This window comes from Balaenoptera borealis, assembly GCF_965194805.1.
Source record: "Balaenoptera borealis genome assembly, chromosome: 14".
NCBI lineage: Eukaryota > Metazoa > Chordata > Mammalia > Artiodactyla > Balaenopteridae > Balaenoptera > Balaenoptera borealis.
The window spans coordinates 91,837,273-91,854,925 of NC_138875.1; the positions used below are offsets into that span (position 1 = coordinate 91,837,273).

Sequence of the window (17,653 nt, forward strand, 5' to 3'; positions counted from 1 at the left end):
GGTACTGGCACAAAAACAGAAATATAGATCAATGGAACAGGATAGAAAGCCCAGAGATAAACCCATGCACCTATGGTCAACTAGTCTACGACAAGGAGGCAAGGATATACAATGTAGAAAAGACAGTCTCTTCAATAAGTGGTGCTGGGAAAACTGGACAGCTACACGTAAAAGAATGAAATTAGAACACTCCCTAACACCATACACAAAAATAAACTCAAAATGGATTAGAGACCTAAATGTAAGACTGGACACTCTAAAACTCTTAAAGGAAAATATAGGAAAAACACTCTTTGACATAATTCACAGCAAGATCTTTTTTGACCCACCCTCTAGAGTAATGGAAATAAAAACAAAAATAAACAAATGGGACCTAATGAAACAAAAGCTTTTGCACAGCAAAGGAAACTATAAACAAGACGAAAAGATAACACTCAGAATGGGAGAAAATATTTGCAAACGAATCAACGGACAAAGGATTAATCTCCAAAATATATAAACAGCTCATTCAGTTCAATATTAAAGAAACAAACAACCCAATCCAAAAATGGGCAGAAGACCTAAATAGACATTTCTCCAAAGAAGACATACAGATGGCCAAGAGGCACATGAAAAGCTACTCAACAACACTAATTATTAGAGAAATGCAAATCAAAACTACAATGAGGTATCACCTCACACCAGTTAGAACAGGCATCATCAGAAAATCTACAAACAACAAATGCTGGAGAGGGTGTGGAGAAAAGGGAACCCTCTTGCACTGTTGGTGGGAATGTAAATTGATACAGCCACTGTGGAGAACAGTATGGAGGTTCCTTAAAAAACTACAAATAGAACTACCATATGACCCAGCAATCCCACTACTGGGCATATACCCTGAGAAAACCATATTTCAAAAAGAATCATGTACCAAAATGTTCATTGCAGCTCTATTTACAATAGCCAGGACATGGAAGCAACCTAAGTGTCCATCATCGGATGAATGGATAAAGAAGATGTGGCACATATATACAATGGAATATTACTCAGCCATAAAAAGAAATGAAATGGAGGTATTTGTAATGAGGTGGATGGAGTTAGAGTCTGTCATACCGAGTGAAGTAAGTCAGAAAGAGAAAAACAAATACAGTATGCTAACACATATACATGGAATCTAAGGAAAAAAAAAAAAAAGGCCATGAAGAACCTAGTGGCAAGACGGGAATAAAGACACAAACCTACTAGAGAATGGACTTGAGGATATGGGGAGGGGGAGGGGTGAGATGTGACAGGGTGAGAGAGTGTCATGGACATATATACACTACCAAATGTAAAATAGATAGCTAGTGGGAAGCAGCTGCATAGCACAGGGAGATCAGCTCGGTGCTTTGTGACCGCCTAGAGGGGTGGGATGGGGAGGGTGGGAGGGAGGGAGATGCAAGAGGGAAGAGATATGGGAACATATGTATATGTATAACTGATTCACTTTCTTATAAAGCAGAAACTAACACACCATTGTAAAGCAATTATACTTCAATAAAGATGTTAAAAAAAAAAGACCCAATGCAGCCAAAAATAAATAAATACATTTATTATTAAAAAAAAAAAAAAACTGAAACTCTAATTACCATATGACCCAGCAATCCCACTACGTGGCATATACCCAGACAAAACCATAATTCAAAAAGACACATGCACCCCAATGTTCATTGCAGCACTATTTACAATAGCCAGGTCATGGGAGCAACTTAAATGACCATCGACAGACGAATGGATCAAGAAGTTCTGGTACATATATACAATGGAATATTACTCAGCCATAAAAAGGAACGAAATTGGGTCATTTGTAGAGACGTGGATGGATCTAGAGACTGTGATACAGAGTGAAGTAAGTCAGAAAGCGAAAAACAAATATCATATATTAATGCATATATGTGGAACCTAGAAAAATGGTACAGATTAACCGGTTTCAGGGCAGAAATTGAGACACAGATGTAGAGAACAAACGTATGGACACCAAGAGGGGAAAGTGGTGATGATGGTGGTGGTGTGATGAATTGGGAGATTGGGATTGACATGTATACACTAATTTGTATAAAATGGATGACTAATAAGAACCTGCTGTATAAAAAGATAAAATTGAAAAATTCAAAAATAAAAATAAAAAATCTCTTCCTTATAGTAAAAGTTACAACAATAAATAAATAAACAAATCTCTTCCTTATGGTAAAAGTAACAACAACAACAACAAAAAAGCGCTGAATTCCTTAACTTGAGATGTCTGGTTTTCTTTAACCAACAGTAATATTTTGATGTTCCGACTACCTGCTCTTTGTTGCAAAAACTCCTATAATATCCTGGCTTCCCCATTTGCCTCTTTGGAGCAGCCCCCCAGAGCTAAGATGCTGTGTCTCAAGCTTAAGTCCTCAGTTTTGTTCATAAAATAAAACATAAGTCTCAACGTGTAGGTTGTGCGTTTTTTTTCAGTCGGCTATTGTTTGCTCTGTCTGGGACGGAGAGTTGACATGTTCATGTCTCCCATTAGTGATGTACTTCTTTTTCTCTTTTCATCTACCGTTATGAAGTTGGTAACTATTATTTGGGGCACTGATATTCACAACTGTTGTATAACCCTGTGCACTGCAGCTTGCAGCCTCACACGGTGTTCTTCTCCACTGTGTCCTCCAGTCGAAACTCTGCCCGGTGTGGCGTCCAGACCCGAGCGCCAGCCCCTGCATGGGGACGGACTCTGCCCGCGCAGACGCCGGCCGGGGCGGACACGGTGCGCTTGCAGAGGCAGCCCGCCTGCCTTTCCCGTCAGCCTCCGCCGCTCTCCCCAGGCCCTCCGCCTCCTCCGCAGAGGGTTCTGGGAGATGTCGTTTTCTGCCGGCCGCTACTGGTCGCGTGACGTACTTCCGCGTGCGCCGCACCCCCGCCTCAGCGGAGTACGCGCCTAGCGGGCTGCAGCCTGCTTGGCGACTGTGCGCAGAGGCGGGCCGGGGACGTTCTATTTCCTTGGCCGCGGAGCTGGCGGAGACGCGAAGGTACCCTGGCCCGGAACGTCCTGTGTGCACCAGGCTCTTGGCCGCCTGAACCCCCACGGTCGGTCCGGGCGTGGAGGCGGCCAGCCTGTCCTCGGTCCCTGCCGCCTCACGGCTGCGGAACGGTACAAACTCATCGCCCCGGTTCCCTCCGCCCGGGCCCGGAGGCCGCGTCCCTGCGAGGGGCTCAGCCCCGACGGGCAGGTGCCTGGTGCCCGCGGACCCTCCCTCCGTGGGGCGCGAAGCCCCTGCTGGGTGGGCGGGGTGGGAGCAGCCGGGAGACCCTGCACGAAACAGCGCGGGATGGCCAGCAGGTCCCGGACAGCTTCGTGTTGGGTGAGTCGGGACTTTCTCCCTTGCGCAAGCTGACTGGGCCGTGAGCGTGGCCGTGTTCATCCCGTGACGGCCACGCCAGGGCCTGAACTCGCGTGTTCGCCGCCGTCCGCCTGGGTCTCCAGGAACGTTCCTCGTCTTCGGGCGTTTTGTGTCCGGTGCCCTGTCCTTCGGCAGGTACCCTGTTTTATTGTCTACAGCGGACCCTGAATTCTGAGGGCAGCGAGGGTTCCTCGTGAAGGAAGTGATCCTCTGTCGTTTCTGGTTTCTCACACACAAGTACGGAGTTGTCTTCGTGTCCAGCCCTTTCGGGCCCCATCAGAGAAATTAACCTCCTCTTTGTCCATTCCCTTGTTGAGATGCTCATACACCGAGTGTCTTTGTGTGCGGGGCGCTGAGACTGGCGCTGGCAGTGCGAAGGAATTACGTACGTTTCTTTCTTTCGAGGAGCTGCGGTCTCTTGCGGAGGGTGGTCGCTGGGCAGGGTGGCGGGCGGGTTCGAGGGCTCAGCCGGAAGGAGCCGCGTCGCGAGGGGAGAGGGCCAGTGGACCGGCTGGGCCGGGCGGGTGGTTGGGCGGTGAGCCAGAGCGGGCTTCCCGGCGAAGGTGAACTTCCTCGGAGCCGTTGGCGCGCTGCTCGTGTTTCCGGCCTTGAGAAAACTGTTGGAAGAGGTATCCAGGGGCCGAGCGCGCTTGTAGGTGTCCGAAGCGCAGTGCCTGTCGTCGAGCCTGTAGCTTGGGTAGGGGTTTTCAACTAACATGTGCAGATTAAAGGCGCCTGTGTTCGGGGGAGCGCAGGGTACGACGAGTAGAGCCCCAGGAGGGACCAGTAGAGGACTCGGGGCAACCAGGACGGCGGTGCAGAAGGGCTGGGGTGCAAGGGAGGTGACAGAAAATTTGGAGAGTGGTTTCTTCCCCCTGCAAATTTGAGAAAAGAGAGCTTCTTAGAAGCCATGATACGAAATGCCTCAGAAATGTTTCATGAGGCCGAAAGGTGCCGCCTGGACTTCAGAATGTGTGGGTCTTAAGCAGCTTTTCCAGAGCAGAGAGAATGTCGGGGGTGGTGCAGGTGGTCACTTCCTGAGAGGCGAAGGGATTGCATGCGGCTGTGGGCAGCAGGATGTAGAGAAGCGATTAGTAATAGTATAGACACTTTTTTAGGTGATCAAGTGTGACAGGAAGAGTTTGGGTGTCAGGGGAGAAGGGATTTCACCGAGGCGGCCGGAGGGGTACAGTTAACCTCAAAATCAATGAACTTTTTGCTTTTAAACAATAACTATACAGAGAGTACAACGAGAGAAAACGTATTTGCAGTAGCAATTGGAAAAGATAAAATAAGTGACCATAAGGGTACAGGACCTGAATAAAGAAGACTTCACAACGGTAGAATAATATTAATAGGCACCACTCTTGGCCTAGCCACTTTGTGTCTGTGACGTCATTACACCTCACGGCCCTGTGAGGCAAGTATGTCCCCATTTTACAGCTGAGGAAACTGGGGAGCCTGCCAGGTCCCAAACTAGTAAGGGAAACAAGGACATGAGGGTGACAGAGCTGAGATTCAGACCCACGCAGAGTGTCTTCAGAGCCTGCGCTCTTATTGCCTCTTAGAACCTAAAAGACTTGAACAAATGTAGACAGTATTTCCTTGTTTCTGAGTGCACGTGTTTAGCAAGCCTTTATTGACTATTATGCCAGGTAATTTTCTAGGGCACGCAGGGGTGAACAAGACTGACAGAGCCCATGACCCCGTGGAGGGTATGGGAGATGGTAAGACATATCAGGGGAACATCATGAACAAAGTTGTGAATGCTCATGCACTGAGAGGCTGGGTGGCTACTTCAGACTGGCAACCTTGTCTTGAGGCAGCATTTAAGCAGAATCTGAATGACAGCTGGATGATCATGGGAGGATGGGGGCACAGAACAGGAAGCAGCTAAGTCAGTGGCCTTAAGGTGAGAACCAGCAGGTGCCCTGTCTAGTGGAAAGAAGGCACGTGGCAGGAACGGGGAGGGAGCATGCGAGAGCAAGGCCAGATTGTGTAGGGCCCTTTCAGTAGGCAAAGGATCATCTGGAAAGCCCTAGGAGTTTATTACATTTTATGTTTTATTTTGAAATAATTTCAAAACTGGAGAAGTTGCAAGAATAGTATAAACTAATCTCCTGTATTGTATTAAAAAAAAAACACTCTTCACCCAGATTCCCCAGATTAGCTCTATCATTCTCTCTTTACTTGTGTGTGTGTGTACATGAATTGGTATAAAGGGAACAGCCACAGAGACTGAAGTTCAGTGTTACTTTCTACAAGAGCCTCTTTCCCCTCTCCTCTGTTGTGCAGATGGGGAGTGACTGATCACCTCATCTAAACAGACATTGAGCTGGTTTGGGGCTGGGGTGCTGCTTTAGTTGCACTCGGTTCACCTGTATTTTCAGCGGGGTGTGCCGATCGCAGGCTCCTCCCTCGCAGTACTTTGTGTCCTAAGTGCCTTGAGACTATGGGAGAGTCAGTCTGCCATTCCCGCCCAGTTCCTGCACTGACCGCACTCAGCAAATGCCCCAGGGGGACAGCCTGCTGTCCAGGGGGGCATCGAAGGCTCCACTGGTTTCTCTTTCTCCTGGTGTCGTCCTCTGTCTCAGCTGACCCCGTCCCGCCTGTTCTCAGGCTGGACAAATGCCCTTGGCGAAGTAAACAGCCAGCACTCTTAGCTCACCTGGGAAGAGCTCTCCCCTCTCTGAAATTTGGTTCATTCAGTCTTCCTTGCTTCCGTGGGTCTCTGATGTTCACGAGGATTGTAATTTACCATTAATTTTCTAGTTGTACCAGCAGTAGTCCAAACGTATGATTTTATTTATTGTGAATAAGTGTTAGAAAAGACTTACCATTAGATGAAATAAAATGTAACATCTTCTTAACATTTTGATTGAGAATTCATTGAATTTATAAATTAATTTGTTGAAAATTAATATCTTTATACCACATTGAGTCTACATATCATAAATGTTAACTCAGTTACTCAGGCCTCTGTTTTTTTTGTTTTTTTTTAATATAAAAATGTTTGAAATTTAGTTGATATACAGTATTATGGTAGCTTCAGGTGTACTACATAGTGATTTGACATTTGCATACATTATGAAATGATCACCGCCCCAAGGCTGGTAATCGTCCCAATACAAAGTTATTACAGCATTATTGACCATATTCCTTATGCTGCATCCCCGTGGCTAATTTATGTTATAACTGAAGGTTTGTACCTCTTAATCCCCTTCACCTATTTCACTCACCCTTCTACCTCTGGCAACCACCTTTTTGGTCTCTGTGCCTATGAGTCTGTTTTTGTTTTGTTTTGTTTATTTAATTTTTTAGATTCCACATATAAGTGAGGTCATATGGTATTTGTATTTCTGTCTGATTTATTTCACTTAGCATAATACCCTCTAGTTCCATCCATGTTGTCACAGATGACAAGATTTTGGTTTTTTTTTTAATGGCTGAGTAATGTTCGTGTGTGTGTGTGTATGTGTATCACATCTTCTGTATCCATTCATCTATCAGTGGACACTTACGTTCCTTCCATATCTGGGCTACTGTGTTTTCTTTGCCTCTGCATTTATGTATTTTATCACGTGTAGTTTTCGTTAGGTTTTTCTCTATTTTTAAGCTTTATTCCTGAGTACTTTCTAGATTTGTTGTGGTTCTTATTACATTTTCAAGTTGGTTACTGTTGATGTATCAAAGAGCTATTACATGTTGATTTTTTTGTTTTAACTGCCACCCTGCTGATGTTTCTTATCGGTTCTCATGTTATGCCAGCTGTTTCTGTTAGTTTTTTTAGTCAGAAAATCAGATGTTTGTAAATAATGACAGTAGTTTCTCCTCCTTGCTTAGTGTTTATCACTGGCATTTTGCTTTGTTCCTGCTCTGCTGGGTCCTCTGGGACAGTGCTGACTAGCAGAGTTGATGTGAGCGTCCGTGTCTTGTTCCTGATTTTAGTTTCACACAAAGTATGATTTTTTTTATAGGCTTAGGGAAATTACTTTTACCTGTAACAAACTAAATTGTAATTTTTAAAAGTGTTAAATTTCATCATAGTACTTTGTTTCATCTATTGAGATGATTGTCTGATCTCCATTAATGTACTAATGTTACTTACTTCTTTGATACGGTTGTGTTTTGTTTTTTTAAAGTTTGGACTGTCCTTTAAGTTTCTGGATAAACTTCATTCATAGTTTGCTATGTATGTATGTACAGGATTTGTTTTACTCTGTTAGTGTCTTTATCTAGGTATTTTTAATAAATGAGATTGGACTACAGTTTGTGCTGTCCTTGCCTGCTCTGTAGGATTATATAGGTTTGTTTGATGGGTTTCCCATCATTTCCTGGCTCTACATCAGATTAGATGTGGGGGAAATTTTCTGTTCCTTGGATGCTGATAGAACTTACTTTTAAAGATAGTGTGGGACTGTTGTCTTTATGGAGAGGGTATACCTTTGATTACTGTTGCAGTTTATTTTATGACCATGGGCTAGTCAGTCTGGTCTTCCTAATTCTTTCTGGGCAAATATTGGTTACTTTTATTTTCCTAGGAAATTTTCCATTTCTTCTAAGTTTTCAAACTTATTGGAACAAATTTGTAAATACAGTCAGTTCTGCTATCATGTTTGCTTTAAGGATGTAAATTTGTTTCAACATGATTGATATCTTAGGGAACAATGTGAGCTTTCTGACTGATTTCAGGCAAGCCTCTTTTCACCACTTGATACTAACCTACGGCCCTTCTGACGCCCAGACGTCAGGTGTTTTTCAAGGTACAGTGCCATATTTATGGTAGTATTTATGTATTTCTCAAATCAAACATGTATAAAACTGCTACTGTTTTTATTAAGGTTCCTGATTTTCTTTTTTCATGTGTGCTACAAAGGTGTCACACCCCAACCCTGTTCTTCTCATAAGCCTGAGACTTTGCATAGTGGTGTTTTTTTTGTCTTTTTTTTTGGTAACATACATATCACATTATAGCAGAACTGCTTGTGTATAGTGATCGTTTATGAATTTTAAAATCCCTTCTCTAAGAGTTATGCACCCTGTCTTGGTCATTCCCTCTTTGCTTTCTTTTCTTTTTTTTAAAAAATTTATTTATTTTCTTTATTTTTTTGGCTGCTTCGGGTCTTAGTTGCGGCATGCGGGATCTTTCATTGTGGGGTGGGCTCTTCCTTGTGGCACGTGGGCTTCTCTCTAGTTGTGGTGCGAGGGCACCAGGGCACGTGGGCTCTGTAGTTGCGGAGCTCGGGCTTAATTGCCCCACAGCATGTGGGATCTTAGTTCCCCAATCAGGGTATCGAACCCACTTCCCCTGTATTGGAAGGCGGATTCTTTACCACTGGACCACCAGGGAAGTCCCCTCATTTCTTGATTATGCTTGCCCAATTAAAATTTTTTGTAGTAGTTCCTTTGTATTTTGTTTTTATTCTTATCAAGCTTAAAAAATAGCAAAAAGCTTAAAATAAAATATACTCTCTGCTCTACTCCTTTCTCCCTCCATCCTGTCCCTTTGGTCTGCATTTGCTCTTGTGGCATCTTCCTCACGCCTTGCTTCCTGTTTCTCCTCCTCCCTGCATGAATGCCCTGGGCTTGATGTCACGGCTTCATTTTTCTTCATCACGACCTCAGACATGCCCTGTCAGCTGTCCCTCCCCGGCCCTGGCAGTGATCTTGGCAAGAGCCAAGTATTTGGATGTAAGTTAACTTTCAGGCGTTGGAAAGTCCAGGCTATACTCCAACCCCTCTTCTTCCCCGACTCAGCCTGCGGGAGATGGGAGGCTCTTCTCTTTATTCCCACTTCACTTTTTGTCCCTGTGGGAGCTCCTTGTGGGTTGGGATGGGAAGCTCCTGTCGTCTGGCGGTCAGTCCCCAGCACGACGGGGATCGCTTGGACCCTGTGACAGGGCTCTACCCTGTATTTCCACTGGCCTCTGAGGCTCCCCCAGAGTTGCACTCACCGTGTCTTCCCCGGGGTCCCCCTCTCTGCAGGCAGTGCTCTTGGGGAGGAGCCTGTTAGGGCGTCAGTCGGGGCTCCTCTAGCTGCTGCTTCTTTGTCTTCAGCCCCCATCCCTCCCTTTCTCGTCTTGCAGGCTTCCCAACCTGTAGAGGACAGTGTCTTCCGTTTGCTCGGCCAGGATCCTTGCCTTCTCCTCGACGTCCTTCTCTCTCTCTCTGCGCTGTCGTCTCCACTGGGACGTCTCTGCCTCTGGCTTCACTGGATGCCTGGGACCCAACCACTGCTCCTTACCCCAGTGCTCTCACTCCAGCCCCAGGACCTTCATCTTCCACTGGAACTAGGACCCCTCTCCTCTCTGTGGCAGTCTCAGATGGGGGTCAGAGCGCACCACCCTGTCCAAGGCCTTCCGGAGGCTTCTCCTCCTGTGGAATGAAATCCAAGTCCCTACCACGTCCTTCGAGCCCTGCAGGCCTGTGCCTTTGTTTTCATGCTGCGTGGAAGGCTCTTCTCGAAGAAATCTCGGAGCCCGTTCTCACACTGCTTGTGTTTCTGCCTAAATGTCGCCTCAGCAGGGGGCTCCTGATCACCCATCTGAGATAGCGCCTGTGTCTTCCTCCCCGCCTCTCTCCCCTGAAGCTGCTGGAGGCCTGTCAGAGCACTGTCACTGCCTGCGTGCTAGGTGGCTGTGTGTTTACTGGCATCTCCCCTGCAGGAATGGAAACCCACTGAGGACAGGGACCGTGTCCGCGGTTGGTGCCTAATAAGTGCTTATTGAATGATCCCCTGAGGGTCTGTGGCTTGCTGCTATCTTTTGGTCCTGTGAGAGGAATTTATTGTGAGCACACTGGGTGGTTCTCAGAGGCATCAAGCACCAGGCATGCAGGCCGCATGGCTGACACTGCCACAGGGCCGCCTGGTAGGACCCGCGCACCTCGGGGAGCAGATGCCCCCGCGCTGGCTCGTGGCCTGCGGCTCCGCAACCTGGGCTTTAGGTTCACAGTCTGTGCTGGGTGTCCCCTGGTCGACTCGGTCGTGGACCCCTTATTTTCTTGGAAGAAGCCTGGGAAGTCACCTATTTGGCACGTTTTCTTTTCTTTCTTTTTTTTTTTTTAATTTTATTTATCTTTGGCTGCGTTGGGTCTTCGTTGCGGTGCGCGGGCTTTTCATTGCGGTGGCTTCTCGTTGCGGAGCGCAGCTTCAGTAGCTGTGGCATGTGGGCTCAGTAGTTGCAGCACGTGGGCCCTAGAGTGCGCGGGCTTCAGTAGTTGTGGCATGCGGGCTCAGTAGTTGTGGCTCGTGGGCTCTAGAGCGCAGCCTCGGTAGTTGTGGCGCACGGGCTTAGCTGCTTCACGGCATGTGGAATCTTCCCGGACCAGGGCTCGAACCCGTGTCCCCTGCATTGGCAGGTGGATTCTTAACCACTGCACCACCAGGGAAGTCCCTGGCGTGTTTTCTTAATGTGCTCACTCCCACTGAGACTCAGGTGGGCTGAGCAGCTGGCCAGACGGCAGGCACTTCTGGAGGGTCAGACCTTGTGTGTCTGGTGCCCGTAGTTAGAGTCATGCTCGCCACCCCGTGCAAGGTCTCCCTGAATAGGTTCTTATCAGACTGGAAACACCTTATTTTGTCTGCATGCATAGCTGTTCATTTCCCTCTACAAGACTAAAAGCTTCTGGAGGCCAGGGTGGGCTTCACTCATCCTGAAGTCTTCAGGACCCAAAAGAGTATCTGGCACACGGAGGCTCAATTATTATTATTATTTTTTAATTCTCTCTCAAAGCAAGTGGTGGCCTGGGCACAGGATGCAGTCTGTGGAGGGACATTCTCCTTTCCTGGGTCCTCTACATCTTTTCCATGTCTCCCAGTGTAATTGCAGCCTGTGGAATGGTGTGTGTATTGTTACAGGGATTGTCGTCATTCAAGGATATATCTATGGAGTTCACCTGGGAAGAATGGCAGTTATTGGATTCTGCGCAGAAGCACCTGTACCGGGATGTGACTCTGGAAAACTATAGTAACCTGGTGTCTGTGGGTAAGTACAGCTTCTCTTTTCGGCTCAGGTCGTGAGTCATAAGTTGCCACCACTTTTTCTTTTGTTGTTCTCTCCTGGGGCCTCTGAAGTAATTAATGATTATGGACTTGAGCTCTAGAGGTCATACGTTCTTAGGCCCTATTCGGGCTTCATCCCCTCATTGTAATCTTTCCCCAAGTGCAAACGAGCTGCTTCCTTTCCTAGCTCCTAGCTTCCTTTCCTAGTCCCCAGCAGTTTGGCCCACATCCTTTGTGATTTTCCCTTAACAGGGTATCATGGTACCAAACCTGATTTAATCTTCAAGTTAGAGCAAGGAGAAGAGCCATGGATAATAAACGCGGAAGTTTCCTGTCAGAGCGGTCCAGGTGGGTTAGCAGAAACCATGGAGACGGGAGGTCGGGAGTGAACCGGGGCTGGCACTCAGGGAGTGTTGTGTGCGCGAACTGTTCTTGAAGTACTTGAACCACCGGTGAACTCGGCATGAGCCCGCGAGTCCTCAGGTAAGGACAGGGCCCTCGGTTTCCTCCCGTGGCTCCGAGCGGTTGCTTTCTGGGTTAGTTTCCTTCCTTCTGGCACCTTTTTTCTCTGCCTTCCTTTCCGTAGTCATGGGCCTCGTTTTCTCTCTTGCCTCTGCAGTTAAGTCCCTCGACTTTACCCATAGTCTTTCATTTCATTCTCTCCCCTTGACTGTCTTAGGAGATTTCATTGCTTCCTTCTCTCTTCTCACACTAGTCACTTGGAAATTACAACTGTTACTTTCTTGGGCACTTTTCTTCTTTTCTTTTTTTTTTTGGCCATACCGTGCAGCACGTAGGATCTTAGTTCCCCGACCAGGGATGGAACCCATGCTCCCTGCAGTGTACGTGCAGATTCTTAACCACTGGACCGCCAGGGAAGTCCCTTGGGCTCTTTTATTAAAAGAATCCTGAAACCTAGCCTCGTCTCACCTGTATCTTAGGTGGTTTTTATCACCCTACTTTTATTTCCCTGACCCCGCTTACTCTTCCCTTTTGAGCTGTCCAACTTTGGGCTTCTCTTCTACATTGTAACTGTGGAAAGACTCTTCTGTCCTGAAAATCAAAGCTTTTTTCCTCCCAGCGTTGTAACAGCAGAATTGCCATCCTCCTTCTCTTTTCCTCGTGCGCTCTGGTCCCAGCTTTATACGCTTGCAGGAGAGTGCCCCTGGGCTTTCCCACTCTGCATTCTCAGTGGCAGAAATGGGAAGGCACTTCTGAAATTGCTCTTCTTCCTCCGGTTTCCCACCACTCTGGGGAGAAAAGTGTTTAGCAAGCAGTCCTGAGAAAGCAGGACAGCTACTGAGGCCCCCAGCGCAGCAGTCGTGTATGGGGGTGACTGAGGCTGTGTGTCTGACGGGTGCTGACACACAGTCAGACAGTGTGTACGGGGCCTTGCCTAATCTGGTTCCTGCCTTCACTCTGTTCACTCAGGGGGTCTCAGCTGTCCTGGCCTTTGTTCTGTTTCTTAACCATGCCATGCAGGTTCCCTCCTCAGGAGCTTTGTACTTGCTGTCCCTTCTGTTTGGAATGCTTTTGCCGGGATAGCTGCTGTCCAGACCGCACCCTGCTGCTGCTCCTTTCCTTTAACCCTTGTCTTGCTATCACTGTCATCTTCACACTGTTTGGGCCTCACAGATGGACTTTCCCATTCTCTCTGCATCTCCTCTCCAACCTTAAATGTCGTCTGCTCCAGGGCTGTTTTGGCATCCCTTTTAATTTGCACATGTTCCCTAGAAGATGTTATCCCTCACATCATTTAATACCTTGTATGTGCTGTTGATGCCTACTTTTTACTGAGCACTGAACTGAGGTCTAACTGCCTACCTGCTTCTCCATTTGGATATTTAACTATGATCTCAAATGTAATAAGATCCAAAACAGAGTCCTTTGTTTTTCCTCCGAACATGTCTCTCTCCCAGTGTTTTCAGTCTCAAAGAGCAGCACCACCTGCTTCTCAAGTCTCAAATCTAGGAGTTACTAAGTCCTCCCCGCCTCTGGGTTCTCACATCCAGTCCATTAGTACCTTTCTTAGTTCTCTCTCCAAGTATGTACACGTTGCTCAGCTCCAGAAGGACAGCCAGCCCCACCCTGTCATCCTGGACTGCTGCAGTGGCTGTTCATTTGTCTCTGCCCTTTTCCTATTCGTTTTTACGTAACGGCCACTGATCTTTTAAAAGCAGAAGATGAATCGAGATCCCCTCTAATTAAAGTCCGTTGGGTGAAAACTCTTTCCTGGGGCCTTGCCTAATCTGGTTCCTGCCTTCACTCTATTCACTCAGGGGGTCTCAGCTGTCCTGGCCTTTGTTCTGTTCCTTTACTATGCCACGCAGGTTCCTTCCCCAGGAGCTTTGCATTTGCTCTTCCGTCTGTTTGGAATGCTTTTGCCTTACTTTCCTTATGGCTCACTCAGTCTCTCTTTTAATGTCTCATTGTACCTACCTAAATGTCATACCTAGCTCTTCTGTATCCTGTGAGTTAACTTTTTGAGTAAACTCCTGCAATAATAAAATTGGCATAAATAGATGGCATTGGCTTCTAAGTGCAGGCTAAATTTTTTAAACTTTTATTTTAAAAAAACATTTTCGATCACTGCTAATCGGCTACCCATTTCTGTAAAGGGACTTATTTTGGTTTGATTCACTTCCCCTCGCCCCCATGCTTGGTTATGTGATGTGTGTGCACTTGGCCAGTATTTCTTTTGAACCAGTGTGTCAGAGGCCTGGACCAAAAGAAAAACACTCAGTACATGGCAGTCCTAAAGCCCTTTAGTTCTATATTAGGTTTGTGTTATGATTTTAAATATACGGTGTTTTTTTGTGTGTGTGTTTTTTTTCTAGAAGGTTGGCAAGAATGGTACCAGAAAAATCAAGATGAACTCGAAAGTGTTGAGAGAAGCTATGCTTGTAATGCATTTGGAAAGCTTCATCTGAGCAAAAGCCACATTTCTTCAAGACAAAGTCTCCTTAAATATAATACACATGGAAAAAGCTTGACACAAAACTTAACTTCAGCCAGAAACTATCTAAGACAGAATCCTGATCAGTTTCATGGGTGTGATGAATCATATTTTCTTAAGCATCAAAGAACTCATAGTATAGAAAAAAGCTGTGTATGTAATGAATGTGGGAAAGCTTTTCGTTGTAAATCACAGCTCATTGTACATCTCAGAATTCATACAGGAGAGAGACCATATGAATGCACTAAATGTGAGCGAGCCTTCAGTGCCAAGTCAAACCTCAATGCTCATCAGAGAGTCCACACAGGAGAGAAGCCCTATTCCTGTATCGAGTGTGGGAAAGTCTTCTCATTCAGGTCACAGCTCATTGTCCATCAGGAAATTCACTCAGGAGGGAAACCTTACGGTTGCAGTGAATGTGGGAAAGCCTACAGCTGGAAATCACAGCTTATTTTACACCAGAGAAGCCATACAGGAGTGAAACCCTATGAATGCAGTGAATGTGGGAAAGCCTTTAGTCTGAAGTCCCCATTCATTGTGCACCAGAGAACTCACACAGGAGTGAAACCTCATAAATGCAGTGACTGTGGGAAAGCCTTCCGGAGTAAGTCGTATCTCCTCATTCACATTAGGATGCACACGGGAGAGAAGCCGTATCAGTGCAGGGATTGCGGGAAGGCCTTCAGCATGAAGACACAACTCGTTGTGCACCAGGGAATTCACACAGGAAATAATCCTTATCAGTGCAGTGAATGTGGGAAGGCCTTCGGTAGGAAGGAACAGCTCACTGCACATCTGAGAGCTCACGCAGGAGAGAAGCCCTATGGGTGCAGTGAGTGTGGGAAAGCCTTCAGCAGCAAGTCATACCTCGTTATACACCGGAGAGCACACACAGGAGAGAGACCCTATGAGTGTAGCTTCTGTGAGAGGGCCTTTTGTGGGAAATCACAGCTAATTATACATCAGAGAACTCATTCAACAGAGAAGCCCTATGAATGCAGCGAATGTGAGAAAGCCTATCCTAGGAAGGCATCACTTCAGATACACCAGAAGACTCATTCAGGAGAAAAACCCCACAAATGCAGTGAATGCGGGAAAGCCTTCACTCAGAAGTCGTCTCTCAGTGAACATCAGAGAGTTCATACAGGAGAGAAGCCGTGGAAATGTTCTGAATGTGGGAAATCCTTCTGTTGGAATTCAGGGCTTCGTATACATCGAAAAACTCACAAGTGAGAAATCAGAACGGAGTAGATGTTAGAAGCATTCTCACAGAAGCTGATCCACAGGAGACTTCAGATGATAATAGAGGCAGGAAGTCCTAAAAATACTCTCTTATCAAATTAGTCATATGAGAGAGAAGCCAATCATATTTGGAATGAATGTGCAAAAGCTTTCAGAAATAAGTCATACAAATCTTTATACACGAGAAAATAGTTGCAGGAGTACAGAGCAGTAACTGTATCAGATGTGGTAGCCTGATTATGAAGATTTAACTTGGGGAATTCATATTGAGAAGCCCTTGTAACTTTAATAAATCAGGAAGGCACTTCCCGTGGAAGCTGTGTTACATGGGGAGTCGTGTTCCAGATGTGCTGAAGAAAGTCTTGGTAGAGAGTAAAGTTGTTTTTTATTTTAATATGTAACTAGAGTAATAGCAGGAAAAGGGCAAGGAACATACTCTGAAGGTTAAGGGGTATGGAGTGAGACTTTCCTGAGTAACACTGAATAGCGTTTTAAAAATTTTTGGTATTTTATTTTTAAATGTAACTTGTTATGTTTGATAGTTTGTGGTATAACACCCTCTAATATTTTCCATATTAAATGCTAAGGATCAGTATTGTCTCTTTATTTCTTAACAATATAACTAAAATAATGTAGTTTTTAATAAATGAAAGGATTTAGTTCTCACTCCAAATGAATTTACTTATCCAGCAAGTGGGTCTAGCAGTTGTTAAAAGGGGTGCTTTCTAAGAGCACTCACCATAATGAACATTGATTATATTTACCAGTTCAGTGTCTGTTCCCCATTGATCGGTAAGAGCGGCTTAGATCTCTCTGGAGAAATACTCTTCCTGTGTGTGTGCACCCTTGTGGTGGGTCTTTCAGGGTGTCCTTTCCACCAGTCACAGGTGAGCACTCTGCCATTGTTGGGAAATGGGAGCCTCTTTTCCCAGAGTTTGCGTCTCGATTTCAGTCTCCCATGAACCAGCAGGGAAATATTGGAACTCATTCTTCTCCCAGAATTCTACTGAGACCATCAGTTAGTTCTTGCTGTTTTGATTTCTCAGAATAACTTTGGATACTGCCCCTTTTGAACCTGGTTTTCTGGTCTTCTGTGTGCTTCCTCATCTTTTCAATAAATATTGTTTTCTGCTAAAGTGAAGCAGAATGAGTTCCTGTTTCTTGTAACTGAAGGGCATTAACTGGTAAGTCGTTGCTCTGGAGTAGCTGTAGGTAGTAAACTGTTGAAGAACAGCTGGGTGTGTGGTTTAGGGTTTTTCCTGAGACAAGAAGAAAATCTTTCAGATTCCTGTTTATATTCCACGGTGGATACTTTTTAGTACATAGTATGAAATAGTGTTATTGTTTGTGTACACCAAGAACCTTGTGACCCCTGTTGGTAAGATTCTGGGAACAGTGAGGAACTACTGTCCTAGAAGAATTTTAAATTAACGAGGAAATCTGGGGCAGGAGATGAGATGGCTCATTCTGGTTACATCGGCTCTTAAACACAGCAAGGACAGACTTGAAGGCCTGGAATCTCATCTCAAGGTAGAGTACTGAACTCAGCCACGCTCTGACATTGCTGAAATAATTGCTTACTCAGAGCTGTAGGGTTGAGATGGTGGAAATCAAATACATAGTTGGCTTGCTGAATTAAAGAGTCATCTACCTTAAGTGCGCACTAATCCCTTATGTAAATGTGCATTAGAAAAGTTGCCTCTTGATAATTGATCATTAGAGTAGTGATATCTGAGAAGAATCCGAGGACTCAGCCTAGCAAACTCGTGATGTACTTTGCACTGTATGCTCTCCACTCGGGGATATGGCCTAGATGCTGGCAAACTACAGACTGCAGGCCAAATACAGATTGCAGCCCATATTTGTATGGATGGCAAGCTAAGAAGCTTTTACATTTTTAAATGGTTAGAAAGATCCAAACTTTTATGAAATGAGAAAATTATTTGAAATTCAAATTTCAGTGTCCATCCATCAAGTTTCTTTGGACCACAGCCAGACACAATCTGGCTGTGTGTTGCTGTCCGGCTGCTTTTGCACTGCAGTGGCAGAGTTGAATGG

At 45.7% G+C, this 17,653-nt stretch overlaps 1 protein-coding gene across 6 annotated transcripts; it reads left to right on the plus strand.

Moving 5' to 3' along the window:
- Nucleotides 1-2,868: 2,868 nt before the first annotated feature.
- Nucleotides 2,869-16,187, plus strand: ZNF26 (zinc finger protein 26). 6 transcript variants are annotated; one of them, XM_082355132.1, is made up of 5 exons: nt 2,886-3,356; nt 9,482-10,097; nt 11,254-11,380; nt 11,650-11,745; nt 14,235-16,187. In XM_082355132.1, the coding sequence occupies exons 2-5, from the start codon at nt 9,906-9,908 to the stop codon at nt 15,584-15,586; spliced, it is 1,767 nt and encodes a 588-aa protein (XP_082211258.1). In that variant the 5' UTR covers nt 2,886-3,356; nt 9,482-9,905; the 3' UTR covers nt 15,587-16,187. The 6 variants fall into 6 exon arrangements, with proteins under 6 accessions (XP_082211260.1, XP_082211263.1, XP_082211258.1 ...); XM_082355134.1 differs by lacking the exon at nt 9,482-10,097 and having other exon boundaries at nt 2,869-3,023; XM_082355133.1 differs by lacking the exon at nt 9,482-10,097 and having other exon boundaries at nt 2,888-3,356.
- Nucleotides 16,188-17,653: the final 1,466 nt, after the last annotated feature.

What these genes read in the sequence shown, in the direction of transcription:
- ZNF26 (XM_082355132.1), top strand. Translation starts at nt 9,906, where the DNA reads ATGTCGCCTCAGCAGGGGGCTCCTGATCACCCATCTGAGATAGCGCCT. An exon ending in GGACAGGGACCGTGTCCGCG is followed by an intron (nt 10,098 to 11,253) that starts GTTGGTGCCTAA and finishes GTATTGTTACAG; the next exon opens with GGATTGTCGTCATTCAAGGA. An exon ending in TTCCTGTCAGAGCGGTCCAG is followed by an intron (nt 11,746 to 14,234) that starts GTGGGTTAGCAG and finishes TTTTTTTTCTAG; the next exon opens with AAGGTTGGCAAGAATGGTAC.